The following is a 19,941-nucleotide window of genomic DNA, read 5'->3' as shown; positions in this document are numbered from 1 at the left end:
CTGCCTTCCTAAGGCAGGGAGCAGAGCAGAAGCACAAGATCCCCCAGGAGAGGAGAGGATGCCTTCAGGCTGCCCATGCTATTTCCTCTAACAAATGCCACTGTCATCCCCCACCCCCAGGGAAATGTTAGTGAGGAGCATGGACAAGCCAATAGGATTATACTCTTGGGGTTCCCTCCATATATAAAGAAGTATAAAAGGTGGAGATAAACATGTCCACACTGAAAAATAAATAGTTTCCTGTTTGGCCTCAGACCACCTTTCCATGGATGTTGTTTTATATCAGGGTTTCTCAGCCTCTGCACTGTTAATATTTTAGACCATTTGGGAGCAGGGGGTGAGGAGGCTGCCCTGTGTATTATAGGATGTTAATCTCTACATACTAAATGCCAGTGATATCCATTCCCAGTTGTGACTACTATCAGTTATCTCCAGACATTGCCACATATCCTGAGGAGCAAAGGACTCCCCAAGCCAAAGGGAGTTACTATTTATTCCCCATTGGCAATGGGTGGTAGGTCTGTGGAGTCAGCTCCACTCTGTACTTTTGCATGGGAGAGATCTTTCCTTTTGTCTTCACTTTCAGATGTACATTTTCATGTATGGAAGGTGCATAAAGAAATGAGGACACATGAAGATAGTTGAATTTATTGGAATAGTGACCTGGTAGATTAATATTTTTTCTCCTTTGATTTATAATCATGTGAATATGATTGTGTTTACTTAAGCTTTTTAAAATAAGAAACTGCCCAACTATTTAAATTTAAGTTATCATTTAAGGACTTTGGGGCAAGAAAAATTTTATATATGTTATGAGGTAATAAATATAACTAAAGGCAATTTTACTTTTACGGTTAAAAAAATAGTAAAGGAGTTCCCACTGCGGCACAGCAGGTTAAAGATACAGCATTGTCAATGCAGCAGCTTGGCTCATTGGCTGTGGCTTGGGTTTGATCCCTGGCCCAGAAACTTCCACGTGCTGTGGATATGGCCAAAATAAAATAGTAAACTCTTATTCTAAGTGGAAAATTTCTTCCTGGAAAAATGCAGTGGAAAGGGGTAAAAGTAACATCAAACTTTTTTAAAAATATAAAAATAAGTATATTATTTATCTTATTTCCTATTGCCTTTTGTTCTGAACCATTTAATTTTCAATTATTACTCTTTGCTAGTCCTAAAAAAAGAATTACTTAGAATTATCTCAGGGTTTTAAAGAATGGAAATAATTATAAATATACATGGTTTTAAGGAAATCTTTGCTCTTTTTAGTAAAATAAATTGGTAAATAAAATGACAACATTTTACTAGCAAACAAAATCTAGTGTTGTCAGTGAAAAGATATTTTTAGGAAAATTATTATTTCAAAAAGCTTAATTTCATTTTGCAAAAAAAATTGAAAAATATTTTGTCTTGTAGGCAGAAACCGTTATTGCATAGACAAAAATTATGCTGGCACTCTTATTATATGGGATAGAATTTTCGGTAAGTAAAAAGTATAAGAATTTAAAAAATTAAATTAGCCCCTTAATTCACAGAGTCAAAGATCATATCATTATTGTTTATCTTTCAGGAACATTTGAGGCAGAAAATGAAAAAGTTGTATATGGCCTAACACATCCCATTAATACATTTGAACCATTCAAGGTGCAGGTAATGTACTTGGTTTTATTCTTTCCGAATTGATTATATACTTTTATAAATTTTATATTTAAAAGAAAAATCCTTTGCCAAAAGACAAAAAGGTATAGCACAATACCCCCCAAAAGTAATTTAACTGCAAAAGATTTTAGAAATAACTCCGATGCTCAAACACTTGAGTGAAATTGGGCAAAACACACTTGAAAACATTAAAAGAATTTTAAGTTAAGTCTACTAGCTAGAATTTTAAAAAGTTACTCTTTAGCAGACACATCCTTTCTCAGAATAGGCCGGAAATATATTCATGTATTCAGAAGGAGCGGTAGTAAAATGTATAATTAAGGCTGATGCCAGAGTAAGAAAAATATTTGCTTCAAGGCTGCATGACTCTGGTTAGAAATTCAACATGAGCCCTTTGCCCTCCTCTTCTTGGACCTATGTGTCAGGAACTATTATGGGTGGTTAGGTCTGCACGTTGCCTTACCTGCTAAGACTTGTTGCCCTGGACCAGTGTTCTGTCAGACATGTGGTCTTGGTTGTTCTCTATTCTCAATGGTTGGCACTAGAGAAATAAGGAATGTCTGTGAAGCTCTGATCCGTCGGCAGCAGACCACCGCAAACACCCCTGGGGGGCAGGACTAGTAAATGAGAAAAAGATAAGAATGCTTGAAAAATTCAAGAGGTCAGTCATTGACGGCTCTGTCCTGGGCACTGGGTATACAGCATTCAGAAAGAAGGAAAGTGCAGGTTCATGTTGGCTCTGCTTTTCAAACCCACTTCTTCAAAGTTCCTAAGAAAGTTAAAGTAAAAAATAAATGGACATTACTGAGCTTACACTATAGGCAGGGCATTGCTAACAGCACAGATATTTAATGTAGCCATGACTAAAGCCTTGTAAGTTTGTGGCTCTTTTTAGCCTCAATTTTTTGGTGGATGAAACTGAGGTTCCCAGGATTTAAACAATGCATCCAACTAAACACAGTTTGTCAGATGCAAATCTAACGAAGGTGGTTTGAAGGCCAGAACCAAACTTGCTTAACTCAATTTTACAGAAAAAGCCATTGCAAATTGTCTTCATTTTTCAAGTGAAAGGCATTGCTATGTTGCAGTTCAGAAGAGAAAAGTTGATTATTTCTCTTTTTTCTTCTCAACTAAGGGCATTTCTCAAACACACTCTCTCTCTTTCGGTTAGGCATTACCAGGAATGTGATAATTTTTTTCAGGAGAATACTAGCAAATATTTCTGGGTATTTTATTAATAATAAGATTTATAGAACTGAAAACAGTTTCAAAGTAATACATTGAGAGCTACTTCTTCACTGGGTATGGACTTGTCTTTGTAATGTGCAGATTAAAAAGGAGCTATAGCTTGGTGTCTTTCCTCTAGGAGAGAGCATATGAGGATCTTATTAAAGTGCAGACTCTTTTCAGTACATCCGAAGTCTATCCAAAAGTCTGTGTTTCTAACAAGCTCCCAGGAGGTGCCTATGCTGTTGGTTCATGGTAATCCTGTAGCTAGCAAGGATGTGGGGTTGTACACACACTGAGAAAAAGTGGTTCATATTTGAGATAGAATAAGATTGAAAACCGCATGACATGAGCTGCATATGGATTGGATGATTAGGATTTGAAGACACAGTCACAGGTACTTATGAATGATGCAGAATCTGTGTCAAATTTAATTCTGCAGGTCTCTGCCCTCACAAAAACATTTCCTTTAGCATAATGATCGTCACAACTGTGTCTAAGGTTTAGTCTTCTACATACTCATCTATATCGTCAGAAATATCAACTCAGCAAGTTGTAATAAATATAAGTTCCTAAACTTACAGAATCATATATTCACTCTCACTTGTATTCCCTTTATATTTAGCTAAATTTCTCACCTTCACATTAGAGGCTTCAAAGAAACTTAGAATAGTCCCTGTTAGACGGATAGATTTTTTTTTCCCTCTGTATTATTAGGCGTAGATCATTCATTTTGCTTTCCTTTGGGGTCCAAGTGTTGCAGGGCATTAGAAAACAAATAAGTGAGAAAGTACTCCTTATTTAAAAGTATAACCATGTATTTCTCATGGCTTGTGTCTAGAATAATAGTAATAAAATTTCAGTCAGTTTTTAAAATAACAAAACAGGTAACTATATTACTGTGTGTTGTAACATTAATTTTGTGTTATTATTATTATGAAGCCTCAGGATAAGTTTCCACCTAACATTTGACTTTTCTTCAAAATCTGCTCAATTAAATCCTACATTGTTCCTTCATATTCCTCATGTTAATATTTCAAATAATTCTAAACACTATTTTTATAATGCTAGCAGTTTAAATTCTATATGGTATAGTGAAAATACCAGGGAGATCACAAATTCTTATAGAGCCAAACCTTCTTTCTATGTTAATTTATCACTATACTTGTAATAGAACTCATTTCTAGAGTCTACAGCTGATGCCCAGTATCTAGGACTATTTTTAATCCTTTGATGCATTATTATCTTATAGATGGTATATATACCTAATTATCATAGTAGCCAATATGTATTGAGTATTTATCATGTGTGGTCATGCTTTTAACTTTATGCATATCAAATGTGTGTTATTTAAAGAATGTAAATTCCAGCTATAAGGCTCAAGGTAAACTTTTGACTCAGCAAACTTTTCTTATTCAGAAAATGGTCTATTTAATACTCATAATTCTACTATTAGAAATAGCTTTGAACATTTTTTTAGTATGATGTGTTTGCAACTCAATATAGTAAGCAAAAGGTTAAAGATACATAACAGATATTGAATATTTGTATATTCCATGTTCAACTTTAATAATCATTTGGTATATCTAAAAAAGATATCATTAGACATTGAGTGCATAGCTGCTACTTAATTCGATTGGAAATAAAGTCTGTGAAATCATTATTATTCTTTGATTTTTAAACAATTGTCCTATTTTTAAATTTCAAACTTGTAATTTTGTGGAGCTTTAGAAATAATGACAAGAATACATTTAAACTTTAAAATATGCAGGATGAACAGAATTAATTTCAATTTACAATGTAAATGCATATTAATAACATTATCAAATTATACATAACCTGCGTGTTAAAGAATAACATAAATTTTATTAATAGTAAAATAAAATGCATTATTTATTATATTTAATTTTTCCTGTTATAGATTATTCTTACTTTAAATAGACTATATTTTTATTCTAGTTCCACCATTTAGTTAACATATGGACTACATTCTGGGCCACACCTGGATTCTTCAATAAGTTTTCTGTCATGTTTAAAGGACCAGGATGGAGTCCAGGTAAACCAAGACTTGGGCTGAGTGAAGAAATCCCAGAGGTAAATAGAGTTCATGAATTTGATGATGATGAAGATTAATCTCATATTGTCAGATCTACACCCAGCCTATAATATATGCTGACTTCATGCATATCTGAAAAAAGATGTTCCCAAAAACAAAGACAGCCATGCAATGTGTAACTTAATGAGTGGACACCACCTAGGGGCCAAGGAGAGGGGTGGCTTCTCCCAGGCTGACACTGACTCTTACTAGGGAGCATGGTTTGGGGGCAGAGCAGCAGAGGTTGGTTTTCTTGGCACAAACCCACGATAAGAGCCTATGTGTAGTACAGAAACTACTCAGATCCCTTTGAATCAGTCACGGAACTTAGACTACTAGAAATGGAGGGAGACCTCTTAAAGATGATTCTGTCTAGCTTTCATTTTGTCTGTGAAAAAGTTAGGTCTCCAGAATAGAATGTCTAAAGTCACACCAAGATGGTGTGGTTGTTGAATTAAACCACAAATTTATTCCTTGAATAGTAGAGTAGTAACATTAAATATAAAAATCCTACTGAAAAAAATCAGTAAGATAAAGATTTAAAACACTGGAAACCAAAGGAAAAATTCAGTTCTAATCTGAAATACCTCTTACAAAGATGAAAAAGGAATTTCTTTCCACTCATTCAAGATATGTATTGCAATTGTTTATCAAAATAGCTGTCATTGATAGTAATATAGAAACAATAAACTACTGTTGATTTCAAAGATAATTATGAGTATAAAAATTAGCCAGTATTTCAAGGAAATGAAGTCACATGTTACATTTGAATATTACTATTTTTCAAAAATCTTGATCTAAACAAAGATGTTTTCTCATCCAGTTATGAAAGTTGCTATGTTGAAATTTCCCAGACACTTTTGGTTATGTTCATAGTTAGTTATGCAACAGTGATCTAACTATAGGTGAAAATAATCTGTTATTTCAGCTCCAAAAGTCTAGGCAGCTATGGCCCACTTATTATTTTTCTTTTTTCAATAGCTAATTCAAAGTAAACTTTCATTTAATAGTGATACATAAATCTGTATTATAAAGATAGAATTATTATGGGAAATTGTAGTTGGGGAAAGTTGTTTTCAGACAACATTTCTCTTTGAGGCATGATTATCTGCACTACCCCAATCACCTTCCATTTTCTCTTTTGCTCTACTTTCATGTATAATCATGGACATATTTTCAAATTTCATATCCCATGTTCATTTTAGTTATGTTTATCATTATTGGTAATTCTTAAATTGCTCTATATAAATAAAGCACACTAAATAGAATTGTAATGCTTCTGCAATGAAAAGCAAATTCTCCTAAATTGTACATTTTTTACTTTTCAAAGTTATGAAATTAGAGTCATTTTGAGGATTAAAAAGAAAAAGAATAGTGAAATCTTTCATCTCTTTTTTCATATTTCCTTTTCACATAGTATGAATTTCAATAGAGAGATAAGGGAGCAATATAACAGAAAGGCTTCTTTCTTGTCTTCCTAGGTCAAGGGGAATGAAGTTCCCTTCTCATCTTCGGCATCTCAACTATTAAGGATATATGTAGTTGTACAGTTTGCTCTGATGCTAACATTTTATGAAGAGACCTTTGCAGATAAAGCTGTAAGTGGTCATTTTAAATATAATGTGAGAGAATTATCTGTCATTTTGAAAATGAAAATAAGTTCCCTCTATGATAGCTCTGCTCTATTCTTTTCTGTAATTGTCTTTGAGTTTTGGCAATGTCACATTTAAACAGGTAAACAAATTCTTCTAAAATTAATTTAATTAATATAAGTTAATTAATTATATCCAAAGTGTTTCTGGATAAAATATACATCAAATGGTATATTATTGATCTAAATGATAAATGAGAAATGATTTGTCACAAATAAGTTCTGCAACAATTATAAGAAAACTATTTCAGAAGTTAGAGTTAAATGTTTTGGGGACAGCAGAATTTATATCAGCTTCAACATACTTCTCTTCAATTAGAGAATACCCTGATACCTTGACTTCAGAGAGTTTGCAATGTGGAGTTTATTCCATTTATTTTGTCCTTTCGAAATATTCAATTTGTCTTATTCAAATATAAAAGCCCTGGACCAGTGTTTAGAACCTGGATTCTGATTCAGGCATTACCATCTGGGGAGTCATTTTTTTGGCCACATAAGGAATACCCTCACTACCTACATTTTGAAGAAAATAAAAATAGCATGATATATGTAAAAATGCACTATAAAGTATAAAAAGATAAAAATGGGGTATTTTAAAATATTTTTATATTTCATAGATTTATTTATATTACATTCTTGCAAAAAGTATTTAAATACTTCAAAGTGGTACATAAATTATAGTAAGGTGACTAAGTGTGAAGTAGGTAAAATTGAAAATAGAATGACAGAAGAACAAAAAATCAGTGCCTTTGACTTTGTTACCAAAAAAACAGGTGCCTCATGAAAGACCCTCATTGAGTCAGGAATGTTGAGGGTTTATGTACTAGCTTTGAATGAATAATGGTTTTATGCTTTAAAGAAAAAAGGAAAAGGGGGTCTCGATTTCCAGAAAAATGAGGGGTTAGGTACAACTATTTCTTTTTAAGGCATACTGAGCACCTAGAATTGCTGGATAAAATGTCATATATCTTTTAAAAAGCTCTTTACATACACTGTATAGATGAGCTGGCAAAAAATTGAGGTACTCCTTAGAGGCTAAAAATTTTGAGAAAATGTAAATCCAGTGAGGTACTCTTCCTGATAGCTGTCCCAGGGCATCAGACCATCTCTGTTAGTTAAGACCTTAAGGAACCAGAAACAAAGCTAAGCACCTGCATAGGTGGAAAGTCAGTTAAACAACTTCAAATGAAACAACTGAAATCAAAAGAAATACTCTCAGGGAGAGGGATTGGGATGAGAAAAAGAAACATAAAAAGGCAACTTGCCTTCACTGGACTTGGCTTTGAGGAGGTGGAGAAAAGTCTTCCCTGAGAATTTTAAACTAAGAAATACTTCTCACTCAGATATGGATCCAGGATTTAAACTAGTTATTGATCTTAAATCTAAACTAAGGATATAGCTTAAACTAAGAATATAGTTTATAGATTAGGTCTCATATGTTTAGAAGATCCATGTTCGACTCATGCTTAGAGCAATCCCTTCAAACCCCAGTCTTGGCATAGTCCCCCAGGGAATGTCTTACTGATGATGAGCACATAGATAAAATGCACAGAAATACATTAGGAAAAAGCCGCCATGATGAAGCATTAGCAGAAACAACAAATGGCAGAATTAAACCCTCAAACGCAATAGATTTTGAAAATAAAATCAAAACATCAATTAAATAAATGTAATATGTTTGAAGAAAAAGTTGAAATTAAAAAGAAATTAGAAATGATGAAGCATATTTAGAAATAATCAAATTAAATTTCTCACACACAAAAATATAATGGACCTGAAAAGGTTAATGACTTCACTGGCAGTTTAAAGACAACTAAAATTGTATCCATTATACAGTGTTAGCAGACAATGATATTAAAGGAAGTTATCTTAGATATAAAAAATAATGTGAAAAAGTCTAAAAAATGCAAGAATTCAGAAAAAGTATAGGTGAATACACATGCTATTAGCAGGCAGGGAATTGAGGAAAGATAAATTACCTTTTTCAAAGATGAGGTATGGGCTGTGACAGATACCAGTCTACCCATGAAAGCCCCATAATAGAAAGTAGTAATAGAAGTTAATTAATAATACATATAGAAAGTTAGCCTATTGTGAGGTGACTTTTTAAATGATATATAAACCCTATGGACTTATTTTTAATAATTAGATCCCATTATAATAATCATAGCATATTAATTCCAAGGAACAATTGCAAGAATACCCTATGACTCACACAGTGAATTCTATAAATAGGTCTACTTGAAGTAGGGTATTGAGTGTATTAAGTAGGACTTTTTGGTTGTATGTGACAGAAATTCTCCTCAAAGTCAATTTATTAACTCAAATTCCTGAAGAGTCTGGTATATTTCTTTAGGCAGTGTTGGATCCAGTTAGTCAGGTAATGCCATCAGGATTCTTCTCAATCTTTTATATAGTTATGCATTTCTCAATGCAGTTTCTCCTACAGGCTCTCAAATTTCGTGGTAGCAAGATGGCTACCTGCAGCTCTAGCTTAAATACTGCCACACAAGAAACTCCAGAAGTGAAAGTTCTAAGTGGGAGTCTGATGTTATGGGTTGGTCCATCTGGATATCACTAAACCAATCAATGTAATCAGGTGGATCATAGACCATTCATTCTATGAATGGCAGGGCAGGACCAGCCCCACAGTATCCTCATGGTCTGAGGGGAGGGACAAGATGGCTTGAAAGATATACTGAGATGATGGTATATAGAATAAGCAAAATAGATTTGAGTAGGCAAAGATAACAAAGGTTAGATCTCTGTGTTATCCTGTAAATAAGTGTATGTGACAGTGTGTGCTGCTAAATAAAATAGGCTTATAAAAGTTATTATAGAGAATACTGGATAATATATTGAAGAAAGCCATTTCAATTTTAAACATTATTTAAAGACTTTAGTGATTGGTGTTACCAATGTGTATTTGTGCTTTTTGCATTTAAAATTAATAACCCAAAGTTGCTACGCATAGTGACTCCAATTTTGGACAATAGACACAAATTCAAAAATGCTCTCTGTCCATGTATGCTTTTTTAAACTGCAGAAAAATATTTTCACGACTATAACAGAAAACAGTGATTTAAATTATAGTTTCCATTTTGTAAAGTGAAAATAAGAAATAGGATATGATGTGACCTATTTTGTTTACTGTTTTATATAGGTGCTACAACTAATGAAACCAGTTCCACAATGCAGCAGGTTCATTTGCATTTAGCTTCAAAAGAAACAAAATCTGAATACAACAATATCTTTTAAGAGCATAACTTTCTTAAAAGCAGCATGAATTGCATCACTATTAGCATTGACCCTAATGGCTAGACTTATTAATTGCTAAACCTAAAGTCTTATAATCATATCCTCAGTATTACCCATCACTGATTACTTTGTTAAAATTACTTTGTCATTTTAACTTGTCACCTAAATTATGATTAAAATATGCATGCATTAATAAAATTTAGATAATTGAGTAACAACAGGAGAAAAGCTACATGATCTGCATCTAAATATCTAACCTTTGATATGCTGATCAGTACTGATTACCTTTGCATTATTGAGTTTTTTTAGTTGTGCTAAATATAGTCTCAAAATGAATTGAACTAATTTGTAGAAATAAAATTTTTTTCATTTTGATTTTGAAAGAGAGGCTTTAAGATTAAGTTCACCAAAATAAATTTGAATGTCTAGGCATGTGTAAGTGCTCCTTTGGTAAAAATGCAGCCAGACAGGGTGTGTATTAAAATATGTAACTCATAGCATGGTTTTCCCAAGATTTTTCCACTGTCGTAAAACACTATATGAGAAACTCATGTAGATATGTCGACAAAGAGAAATATCAAGTGATGAAATCCTTTTCAAATTGAAATTAGAGTTGGAGACAGCTTCATTCCTGACAAAAATTAAATCTGAAAAGTTCATTTGCCTGTTTCCCACACGTGTTTTCCTTTGCTAAAAACATGCTGTGCAACTAAGAAAAAAAAATGTTGCTTATTTGCAAAATTCTATAGGGCCTTTCTAGTCTCAGGGCTGTTTAAAAGCATCTGAAGATGTTAAAATCCAACAGCAATATTTTTTCTCTAGATTCATTGTAGCCAATGATCACATAGAAAAGTTGTGGCTGACTTGTAATTGGGGACCCTGCTGTGGTCTTACAGCCTTTTCTGTTTATGCATATAGCAGAGTAGAAAAATACTTACTTGTTTAATGTGTGAAAGTTCTGTATAAATAACTTTGGGAGTCAAAAAAGCAAGTTGATGACCACCAGAAAGGTGTAAAAGGCACATTCCTTTCTTACTCAATCTTGCAATGCATACATTTAAATATATGGTGTTTAGTTTAGTGATATGACCCACAGTCTTCTATGTTGATTTTAGTTTAGTAATGCTTGGGAAATCAATTCCTCAGCTGCTAGGGTCCACTTCATGGGGTGATACCACGAATATGGGTTTGAAATGGAAATACGGTCACACGAGCATGTTTCCAAAGTAAAACTGTAAAGGCAGTGCTAGCGTTTTAAATGATAGACACACTCAAAACAGTTTGAATATTTAGCAGGATCTTATAATAGAAGGGTAATAAAGCTACTACAGGTATTTCTAACAGATTATTTGATGATATATTTCAGGTTAATGAAGTATCTGGGAATGTTCAATATAAATGTAGAAAGATTTTTATAGTCATATTTCCCTGGCTGCTGTAGTAATAGTGTCTGTGAAACCATTACGGATACTACAATTTTGTAACCAGTGTTTTCATATTGACATGTTTTAGGAGACCCTTTGGAAAAAAATCGATATATTTAGTTGTACTCTCATAACAAAGAGTGTCACTTGCACAGATTAGATCTAGCTACATGAAATGTCGCAACTCAATATGTAGTACATACTGTTTTTTTTCCAGTACAGCCCATTGGGATTTAATTTAATTTCCTAAAGTTTTTAGGTGGTAACTGAAGTAATACCAAAAAAAAAAATAGCTAAATTGAGTATCAGTTATAATTTAGAGCCATGAAATTAATGTAATAAATGTACATGTAATAAAGGAAGGATATTAATAAAAACTATCTAATTAGCATAGACTTCAGGAATTTAGAAAAGTGATCATTGTGAACTCCAGTGAAAAAAATATATTTTTGTTCACTATGTTGAAATATGATAAAAAAGGAAATTGAACATTTGAAAATGGTTTTTGTATCAAATAGTGAAATATGAACAGTGAAGTTAAATGTATCTTCATATTTCTACTACTGTCTAATAATTTGGTCAGTATCAGGCATCTCCTTTAAAAATTGTGATATAATAAATACAATGAAACATAAACTGCTTATAATTTGAATTAGTATCTCAATTTGATTTGTTGAAAATATGTAAAAATTAGGCGTCCCCGTCGTGGCTCAGCGGAAAGTCATCTGACTAGGAACCATGAGGTTGAGGGTTCTATCCCTGCCCTTGCTCAGTGGGTGAAGGATCCAGCATTGCCGTGAGCTCTGGGGTAGGTCAAAGATGTTGCTCAGATCTGATGTTGCTGTGGCTCTGGTGTAGGCCGGCAGCAACAGCTCCAATTAGAACCCTAGCCTGGGAACCTCCATATGCCGTAGGTGCGGCCCTCAAAAAGACAAAAGACAAAAAAAAAAGTGAAAATTAGACATTTTAATTCAGCTTCAAAACCTCAAAATCTAAATGCACAATTTTTGAGTCATAATTCTTTATTAAAAGTCATCCTCATGAAAAGGAAGTTTGTCTCTTTGAGACTGTCTTTTTTGAAGTCTCTTTTATCTTTTGTATTTTGGGAAATAATTGAAAGGTGTATAGTTTATATTTCCAGTTGTTTCTTAGTGAAAAAATTAAAGTATCCTATCAAGGTTATAGAGAAAGTTGGTATATGGATTTCATGAGCTCTTGAGACAAATACTAGTAATTCAGAGAAGCTCCAGTTACCCCTGAAATAGTCCTACAGCACATTCAAGAATGATATATGTCAACATGGATATCTTTGAAAGCAAATGTCATAAGACCTTTCACTGCTGGGGCTGCATATTCTTGGACAAATTGCTACCTGATACTGAGGCAAGAACCTTCATATTCTCTACCCAGTGCCCTGTGAATCATGAGGTTGTCCATTCTGGCTGGTGAGAACATGTACTATAGCTGGCCCTGTTGTGAGCCTTTGATAGTTTTCTCACATGCTTGAGCTGATATCCCAGACTTGATAGGTACCTTCTGCAGATGAATAAAGTTCTATCTTTATAGCTCTCTCCTCCTTCCTACTCTGTCTTCCAAACAGTATCCTCCTTGGCTTCTCCCAAATCCCAGCTCCATCTCCTCAAACCAGGAAGTATACCAGGCCCCTTTGAGTTTCCTCTGTGCTACAGCCTGGAAACCCTGTCAAGCTATTAACCAGAGGTAATAGTTGGGGGTGGGGGAGGACATGTCATTTATATCCATTTCTCTGGATCACTAACCTTTCCTGTCTGGTCCAGAGTTTTGAAAACCATTGTTTCAGATATGCTGTTTTGTTTTTTGTTGTTGTTGTTTTCAAGTGGAAGGGTAAATTGACCCTTGTTTCTCTATCTAGTTGAGTTCACTTTTTTTTTTTTCAGCAAGTAAGCAAAGTCTTTATTATAGGAAAGCAAACGGTTCCCAGGACAGCTGAGAGGGGGAAGAAGAGTCCCCCCCGCCCCATTGACCTATATGGGTTTTTATCCCTTAAAAATTGGGGTACCAATGGGAGGTTCAGAAAGATGTGGTTTACTCCTATTGGCCTTTCCCAATTACCTCTATCTGTCCTTGTCCAATAGGGCTCTTAGGGGTGGAAATGTCCTATAAGTGTCATAGTTTCTTTGCCCTTTTCTTCCTATAAACTGAGTCACAGGGGGTTAGGGATTAATGTCCATCTGGGCATAGGTACACTCCCTATAGTAAACAAGGCCTGTGGGGATGTTACTTCCTGGCGCCCTTAAGCCACAAATGTTAATCAATGGCCATATCAAAGACTGCATTGAAGTCTATGCTCCTACACTGGCTACCTGAGTTATTATTCTGCTTCAATCCCCCCTTCTAGAGTTGGAAACTCTAACAGTGGGGGGTAGGGTGGGGGAGGGGCAAAAACTGCTCTGACTGCTTCCTGCTGCAAAGGGGCATTGTTAGGGGAAAGTAGTTAGGTCTCCACTCATGGGACAGTCTAGAGGACTTCAGTACATTTCATTGGGTACCCCTTCTATCACCGTTTGAAGGTTGATAGTTTTTAATCAGGATGGAATGAAGTGAAAAATACAATTAATTGTACAGGGTCCAAACAAAAGGATCAAGGTCACAATGATGACTATGATGAGGAAATATTTCCACCAGGAGGAGGAGGTCAACCATTTCCAGAGGGCAGCTCCAAAAGCTGGAGCTAAATTGAATATCTTATCAATCTGCTGCCAGAGATCTCACAGGGAATCAGACACATTCTGTGAATAATCAGGAATATAGACACAATATTCAGATTTTATTGGCATATAGTTGACTTACAAAGTTGTGTTAATTTCAGGTATATAGCAAAGAAAATCAGTTATACAGATTCTTTTCTTAATCTGAATCAGTTTCAGATTCTTTTCCCATATTGGTTATTACATAGTACTGAGTAGATAGCCCTATGCTATATAGTGGGTCCTTATTACCCATCTATTCACCCAATATACAGTAGTGTGTATGCATCAGTCCCAACTCCCCAATTTATCCCTCCACCCCAAGCACATTATTTTTTCATAGTCTGGAATCATAGCTCAAAATATAACTACAACATAACTATTAAGTTATGTTACTTAAAGTTTATAAATGAAAATTTGCACTTTTATTTCTTACACATTTTTGTAGAAATTCAGTAACTCTGTATCAACTCAATGTTGGTGAACTGTATATTTGTTATGCATTTTAGCCAATATATTTTTACCTTTAATATATTTATTTTGCTTGTTTTATGTTTGAATTTATGGAAAATGTTCATTCTTTTTTAACAGAGTAAGATATATTTATTTTATTTTATTTTACCTATGTATTTATTTAGGCTGTAAGAATTAGAATAGCCTATCAAAGGATATTATATAGAAAAACTTAAGAGTTCTATAGGAAAATGGACTCCCTAAAGGAAACATATGTGTTCTATATTGAATTCCTTCTTCTAGAAACTTAGTTTCCTTTAAACTCAACCCATTTTTATAGTCTTGTTCTTTAAGAACTTAAATATAGAATATTGAAGCATTTAATATTTAAAATATTCAGGAGTTCCCATCATGGCACAGCGGAAACAAATCTGATTAAGAACCATGAGGTTGCGGGTTCGATCCCTGGCCTTGCTCAATGGGTTGAGGATCCAGAGTTGCTGTGGCGTAGGTCACAGATGCATCTCAGATCTGGCATTGCTGTGGCTCTGGCATAGGCCAGCAGCTATAGCTCTGATTAGACCCCTAAGCTGGGAACCTCCATATGCTGCGGGTGCATTTTTGTCAAAAGATAAAAAGACAAAAAAATTATATATGTGTATATATATATATATGTTTAAAATGTTTAACATCCACAAGCATTTTGTATATTAATATTAAATTATTTAATTATTTAATTAATTTTTAATTTTAAGTAACTGAAATATTTGTATTAAATAAAATGTTATAATATTAAATTATTAAGTAAATTAAAATTATATTAAAGTTATGAAAGATAAACACAAATGTAAAATGTTCAATTGTTTGGTCAGTCATTCAAAAAAACGCACATATTGGAAAAACACTGTTGTATACTGACTATGTGCCAGGCAGTGTTCTAGGCACTTGACACATAATAGTGAATAAAAAGATAAAACCTCTTTTGGGGAGCAGGAGAGTACAGACAACAAACAGCTAGAGAGTGAACAAATTAATACACAAATGTATGGGAGCGATAGGTTGTATGGAGGAAAATACAACAGAATAAGGTTATGAAGAAATACAGTTTTATATAGAATAAACAAGGACAAGCAGTAGAATAGTTTCCTGAATGAAATGAAGGAATGAATCAAAGAATTACAGAGGGAGGTCATTTCAAGCCTAAGAAATAGTAGATGAAACAGATTTGAGTGGGAAGGATGTTTGTCATATTCAAGGAAGAGCAGAAATTTTGATATGGCTAAGAGTGAAAGATGGAAATTTTTCAGGGATTATATGAAAATAGGGATAAATTGTGTAGAGGCCAGAATAAGGATTTTGAGCTTTATTCTGAGTTACATTTGAAGCTTCTAGGGGATTTAGGACATAAAAGAGATATAATATGGCTTATGTTTTAAAGAGATAACTCTGGCTACATATTGGGGATAGGAAGCCATGATAGGTGGACATCCAACTTAGACCTGGAGAGACCAGTTAGGAGAGAATTTTAATTGTGGTAGAGATCATATTGGGGGTGAAACAGGGTATTTTTTTGGTGCTGTTTTAAGCAAATACCTTTTTCCCGGATATATTTCAAATATAGTACTGAGGTTTGTTTCTGATGTATTAAAAGTAGACAGTGAAAGGAAAAGTCAAGAATGAATCACAAGTTTTGACTTGAACAAATGAAAAACTGGAGATGCCATTCCTAAAATGAAGAGAACTGGGGGGAGGGGGGGATGTGATGTGGAGGAGGAAATCAAATACAGGGGATTAGGCACATGGAGTTTCAGATGCATTGTAGCCAAGTAGAGGTTTGACAAGGCAGCTGGATAGCTGTATTAAGTTGGTTTTCACCCTTAGCCAGGAAACAGTTTGCAGAGAGAGGAGTTCTTTATTTTTGTCTAGGGATCGTAAATTCTCTAACCAAAACAAAAAATACATTTTGTGCTGTCTCTGAATTTCCTAAGATATTTAAAAGTGCTAATAAAACTTTAATTTTTTCTTCCTTATCTTATTGTAAGTAATTAAGGTTAGCCTAAGTGCCATTTGGAAAATTAGTATAGCCTGAATATAATTGATAATTATCATGACCATTAATTTACTTCTTATTTTGACTCAAGCACTTTTCTAAGTACTTTATTATAGTTCTTGCCAAACTCATACTTTATTTCCAATGAACTGAACATGTAACAGAGCCTTAGAAATGCTGAATAATTTGACTGTGATTACATGGCAAATAAGTTCAAATAATTCCAAACCCTACATTTTTACAGAACATTTAAAATCATACTATAGTTTGGAAGCATAAATCATTTCTCTCTTCCATAACATATTTTTCCCTAAAAATCAAAGAGAAGCAATAATGGTTCTAGAAGCATTTTTCTTTAAAAATAAAATGTTTCTCTTAAGCAATCTACTCAAGCACACATAGTTACTTCACCAAGAAAATATTTTTCTGATATTTTTTTTCTTTACCATCCCAAAGCAGCTACTGCTGAATTCCACATTCCCACATAGTGCTCTCTTGCTCACCACTCCTACATTTTGGAGTTCAATGGGCTTCCCATCCTATAGCTAATAACCAGTACCATCCCCATATTCCTAAACATTCTGACACTTTTTATTCAAGTTTTTGATTACTCAGAAATACTATTCCACTAAACTGTTGCTCTGGAGCGTTAAAATTCCTTGGCTATTCCAGGTGCCATCCGAGGCATGTGGAAAGTTATTAAGGAGGCATTAGAAGTTGGCCATGGAAGGCAGGAGTGATTTAGATGATGGTATGGAGCTAAGATCTTGGATGTGAGCAGTGACTGCATTTGATGGCTTTTGTTTAGTCTTTATACCTTTGGACTGATGCCACTTAGTTGTAGGTGTGTATATTAGTTGATAATGACTTCAAATTACCTCTAGTTATTTCAGGACAAAGAAAAAAGGAGAGTGTTTGATCACTGTTTTAGCCAATATAAAACAACCTTTGGTATTCTCGTTAAGCTGAAACATAAATATCACCAATGAATAGGGAAATCATCCATTGGCTGTGCATCAAACTCCTTGCTTTTACTGATTGACTCTCAGTCTGAAGGAGTAATCATCTAGCCCTAACAGGAGCTATGTAACTTCAGTGTAGCTCTCTCCCTTATGATTGGAGCTCAAACATGGTCTACCATTGTCACACTTTGGGGTTAAGTAGGCCTGTTTTGAATTTCAGAGGCATCATTTATTTCTGTGTGATAATGGAAAAATTACTTAATCTTTTGATCTCACTTTGTTTTTTCACATATGAAGCATATATAATGATACCTATTTTGCAAATATGTTGGGAATATAGTAAGAATTAACATGTTTGAAGCATATAGCATGGAAGATATAAAAAAGTTACTCAATAGACAGTATCATTAAATTGTCACATGTAAACAAAATGCATAATTAATTTATAATTATGACATAGAAATAAGTGGTTTTTGTTACTAACTCAAAAAAGGACCTTTGACATCTATGTAGGAACATACAGATTTCATCAAATACAAGTGTAAGTGGGTGCATGCAATCTCGTTCATATATGTGTTTGCCCTCATAAACACATTCTCCTTTAAATATCATCTGTATTAAAGACATCTTTGGATTTGAAACCACAAAGAATTGGTAATATTAAAAATAACCATTGGAATGTGGTATTTATTCATAAAAGTGTGATTTCTCCATACATGGCAGCACAGGGTTTCAAAGAATTATGAGAGTCAAAACTTTAAGGGAGAATTATCACAAAAAAAACACTGTAAGCAAAATATCAGTGTAGCATTGTCTACTTTATTCTCCATGTGTCCAGTGAGATAACTAAATGACATTAGGAAAACCAAAATATTTTCTGCATATTCAGCCTTCTTGAAAATGTCGGTAACAAATCATGTCATATAAAATAAAATTGAGGCCATACCTGTGGCAAAAGGAAGTTCCCAGTCTAGGGGTCAAATCGGAGCTACAGATGCCGGTCTACGCCACAGCCATAGCAACATGGGATTCCAGCCACATCTGTGACCTACACCACAGCTCATGGAAACCCTTGACTCATCATCCTAAGGGGCCATTGATCTGTGTTTGTTTGACAGGCGTTATCACAGGTCACACTCCTTCTGAGGGTTTGCTTCATTATCCTGACCTTGACCTCCATTGGATTTCTTCTGGATCAAAAGTAAGAAGTAAAATTATTTTATTTTGTACAACTTTATAATGTAATTCTAAGGATACATGTAAAATTTTGATGTTCAGAAAATAATTGTTATTAAAAAAATAAAGTTGTGGAGTTCCCATCGTGGCGCAGTGGATAGGAATCTTACTAGGAACCATGAGGTTGCCGAATCAATCCCTGGCCTTGCTCAGTGGGTTAAGGATCTGGCGTTGCCGTGAGCTGTGGTATAGGTAACGGATGTGGCTCAGATCTGGTGTTACTGTGGCTGTGGTGTAGGCCAGCAGCTGTAGCTCTGATTAGACACCTAGCCTGGGAACCTCCATATGCCACGGGTGTGGCCCTAAAAAGACAAAAAAAAAAAAAAAAAAAAAAAAAAAGAAGAAAAGTAAAAAGAAAGTTGAACAAGTTCCCAGGCAGTGCAATGGGTTAAGTCTGGTGTTGTCACTGCTATGGCATACATTCAATCCCTGGCCCAGAAACTTCCACATACCCTGGGACCAACTGAACAGAAAAAAAATAAATACATAAAACTTAAAAATAAACAAAGTTTAAACTGCATATTCACACTTTCATTTCAAATGAGACAGAGCAGAGGTTTGTCTGATTTTAAGTCAAGGGTCAATTTTAAATCTAAGCCTTTAAATGAAATTTAAGTTTTTCAAGTATGTTAATAAAACCCCTAAAACATAATTATTAATTCAACAAATCATAGACTGTAACTATGAGTACTTAACAACATTATAAGACATATTGAGTATTTTTCCTTTGCCATTAAATAGTCCATAATATATGCCCAAATGTATACACATTGGTCTCTTGACATCGGCAGGAGATTGATTACAGAACCCAGGCCCCCACCCCACATACCAAAATCCATAGATGCTCAAGTCTCTTTTATAAGATGGCATAGTATTTGCACAAAACATATGCATACCCTCCCATTAACTTTAAATCATCTCTAAATTACTTAAAATATTTAATACAATTTAAGTGCTATGTAAATAGTTGTAAATAGAACATAAACACTGTTAGACAGTTTCTGGCAGTGGTAAATTCAAGTTTTGGTTTTGAGGACTTTCTGGAATATTTTAAAAATATTTTTTCATCTGAGTTTGATTGAATCCCAGATGCAGCACCCATGGATGTTGAAGGCTAACTGTATATTTAAAGTTTATGTCCTTACCCTCACACAGAATAGTATTTAATTAATCTTGCTTTGAACACTTCTCTGGCCAGAA

The 19,941-nt window shown here is 34.1% G+C and overlaps 1 protein-coding gene across 2 annotated transcripts in view; it reads left to right on the top strand.

The window, feature by feature from the left end:
* AGMO (alkylglycerol monooxygenase) overlaps window positions 1-19,941 on the top strand; it is a 379,273-nt gene that overhangs the window by 209,128 nt on the left and 150,204 nt on the right. The window contains exons 8-12 of one of the 2 annotated variants that reach the window (XM_003130179.6): window positions 1,417-1,482; window positions 1,571-1,650; window positions 4,846-4,980; window positions 6,463-6,579; window positions 18,624-18,706. In XM_003130179.6, coding sequence (XP_003130227.3) covers window positions 1,417-1,482; window positions 1,571-1,650; window positions 4,846-4,980; window positions 6,463-6,579; window positions 18,624-18,706 — 481 coding nt within the window. The remainder of the gene's footprint in view (window positions 1-1,416; window positions 1,483-1,570; window positions 1,651-4,845; window positions 4,981-6,462; window positions 6,580-18,623; window positions 18,707-19,941) is intronic. The other variant, XM_013979751.2, reaches the window with a different exon arrangement.

This window comes from Sus scrofa, chromosome 9 (genome assembly GCF_000003025.6).
Source record: "Sus scrofa isolate TJ Tabasco breed Duroc chromosome 9, Sscrofa11.1, whole genome shotgun sequence".
Lineage (NCBI taxonomy): Eukaryota > Metazoa > Chordata > Mammalia > Artiodactyla > Suidae > Sus > Sus scrofa.
This window is presented reverse-complemented; position numbering and strand designations above follow the sequence as displayed.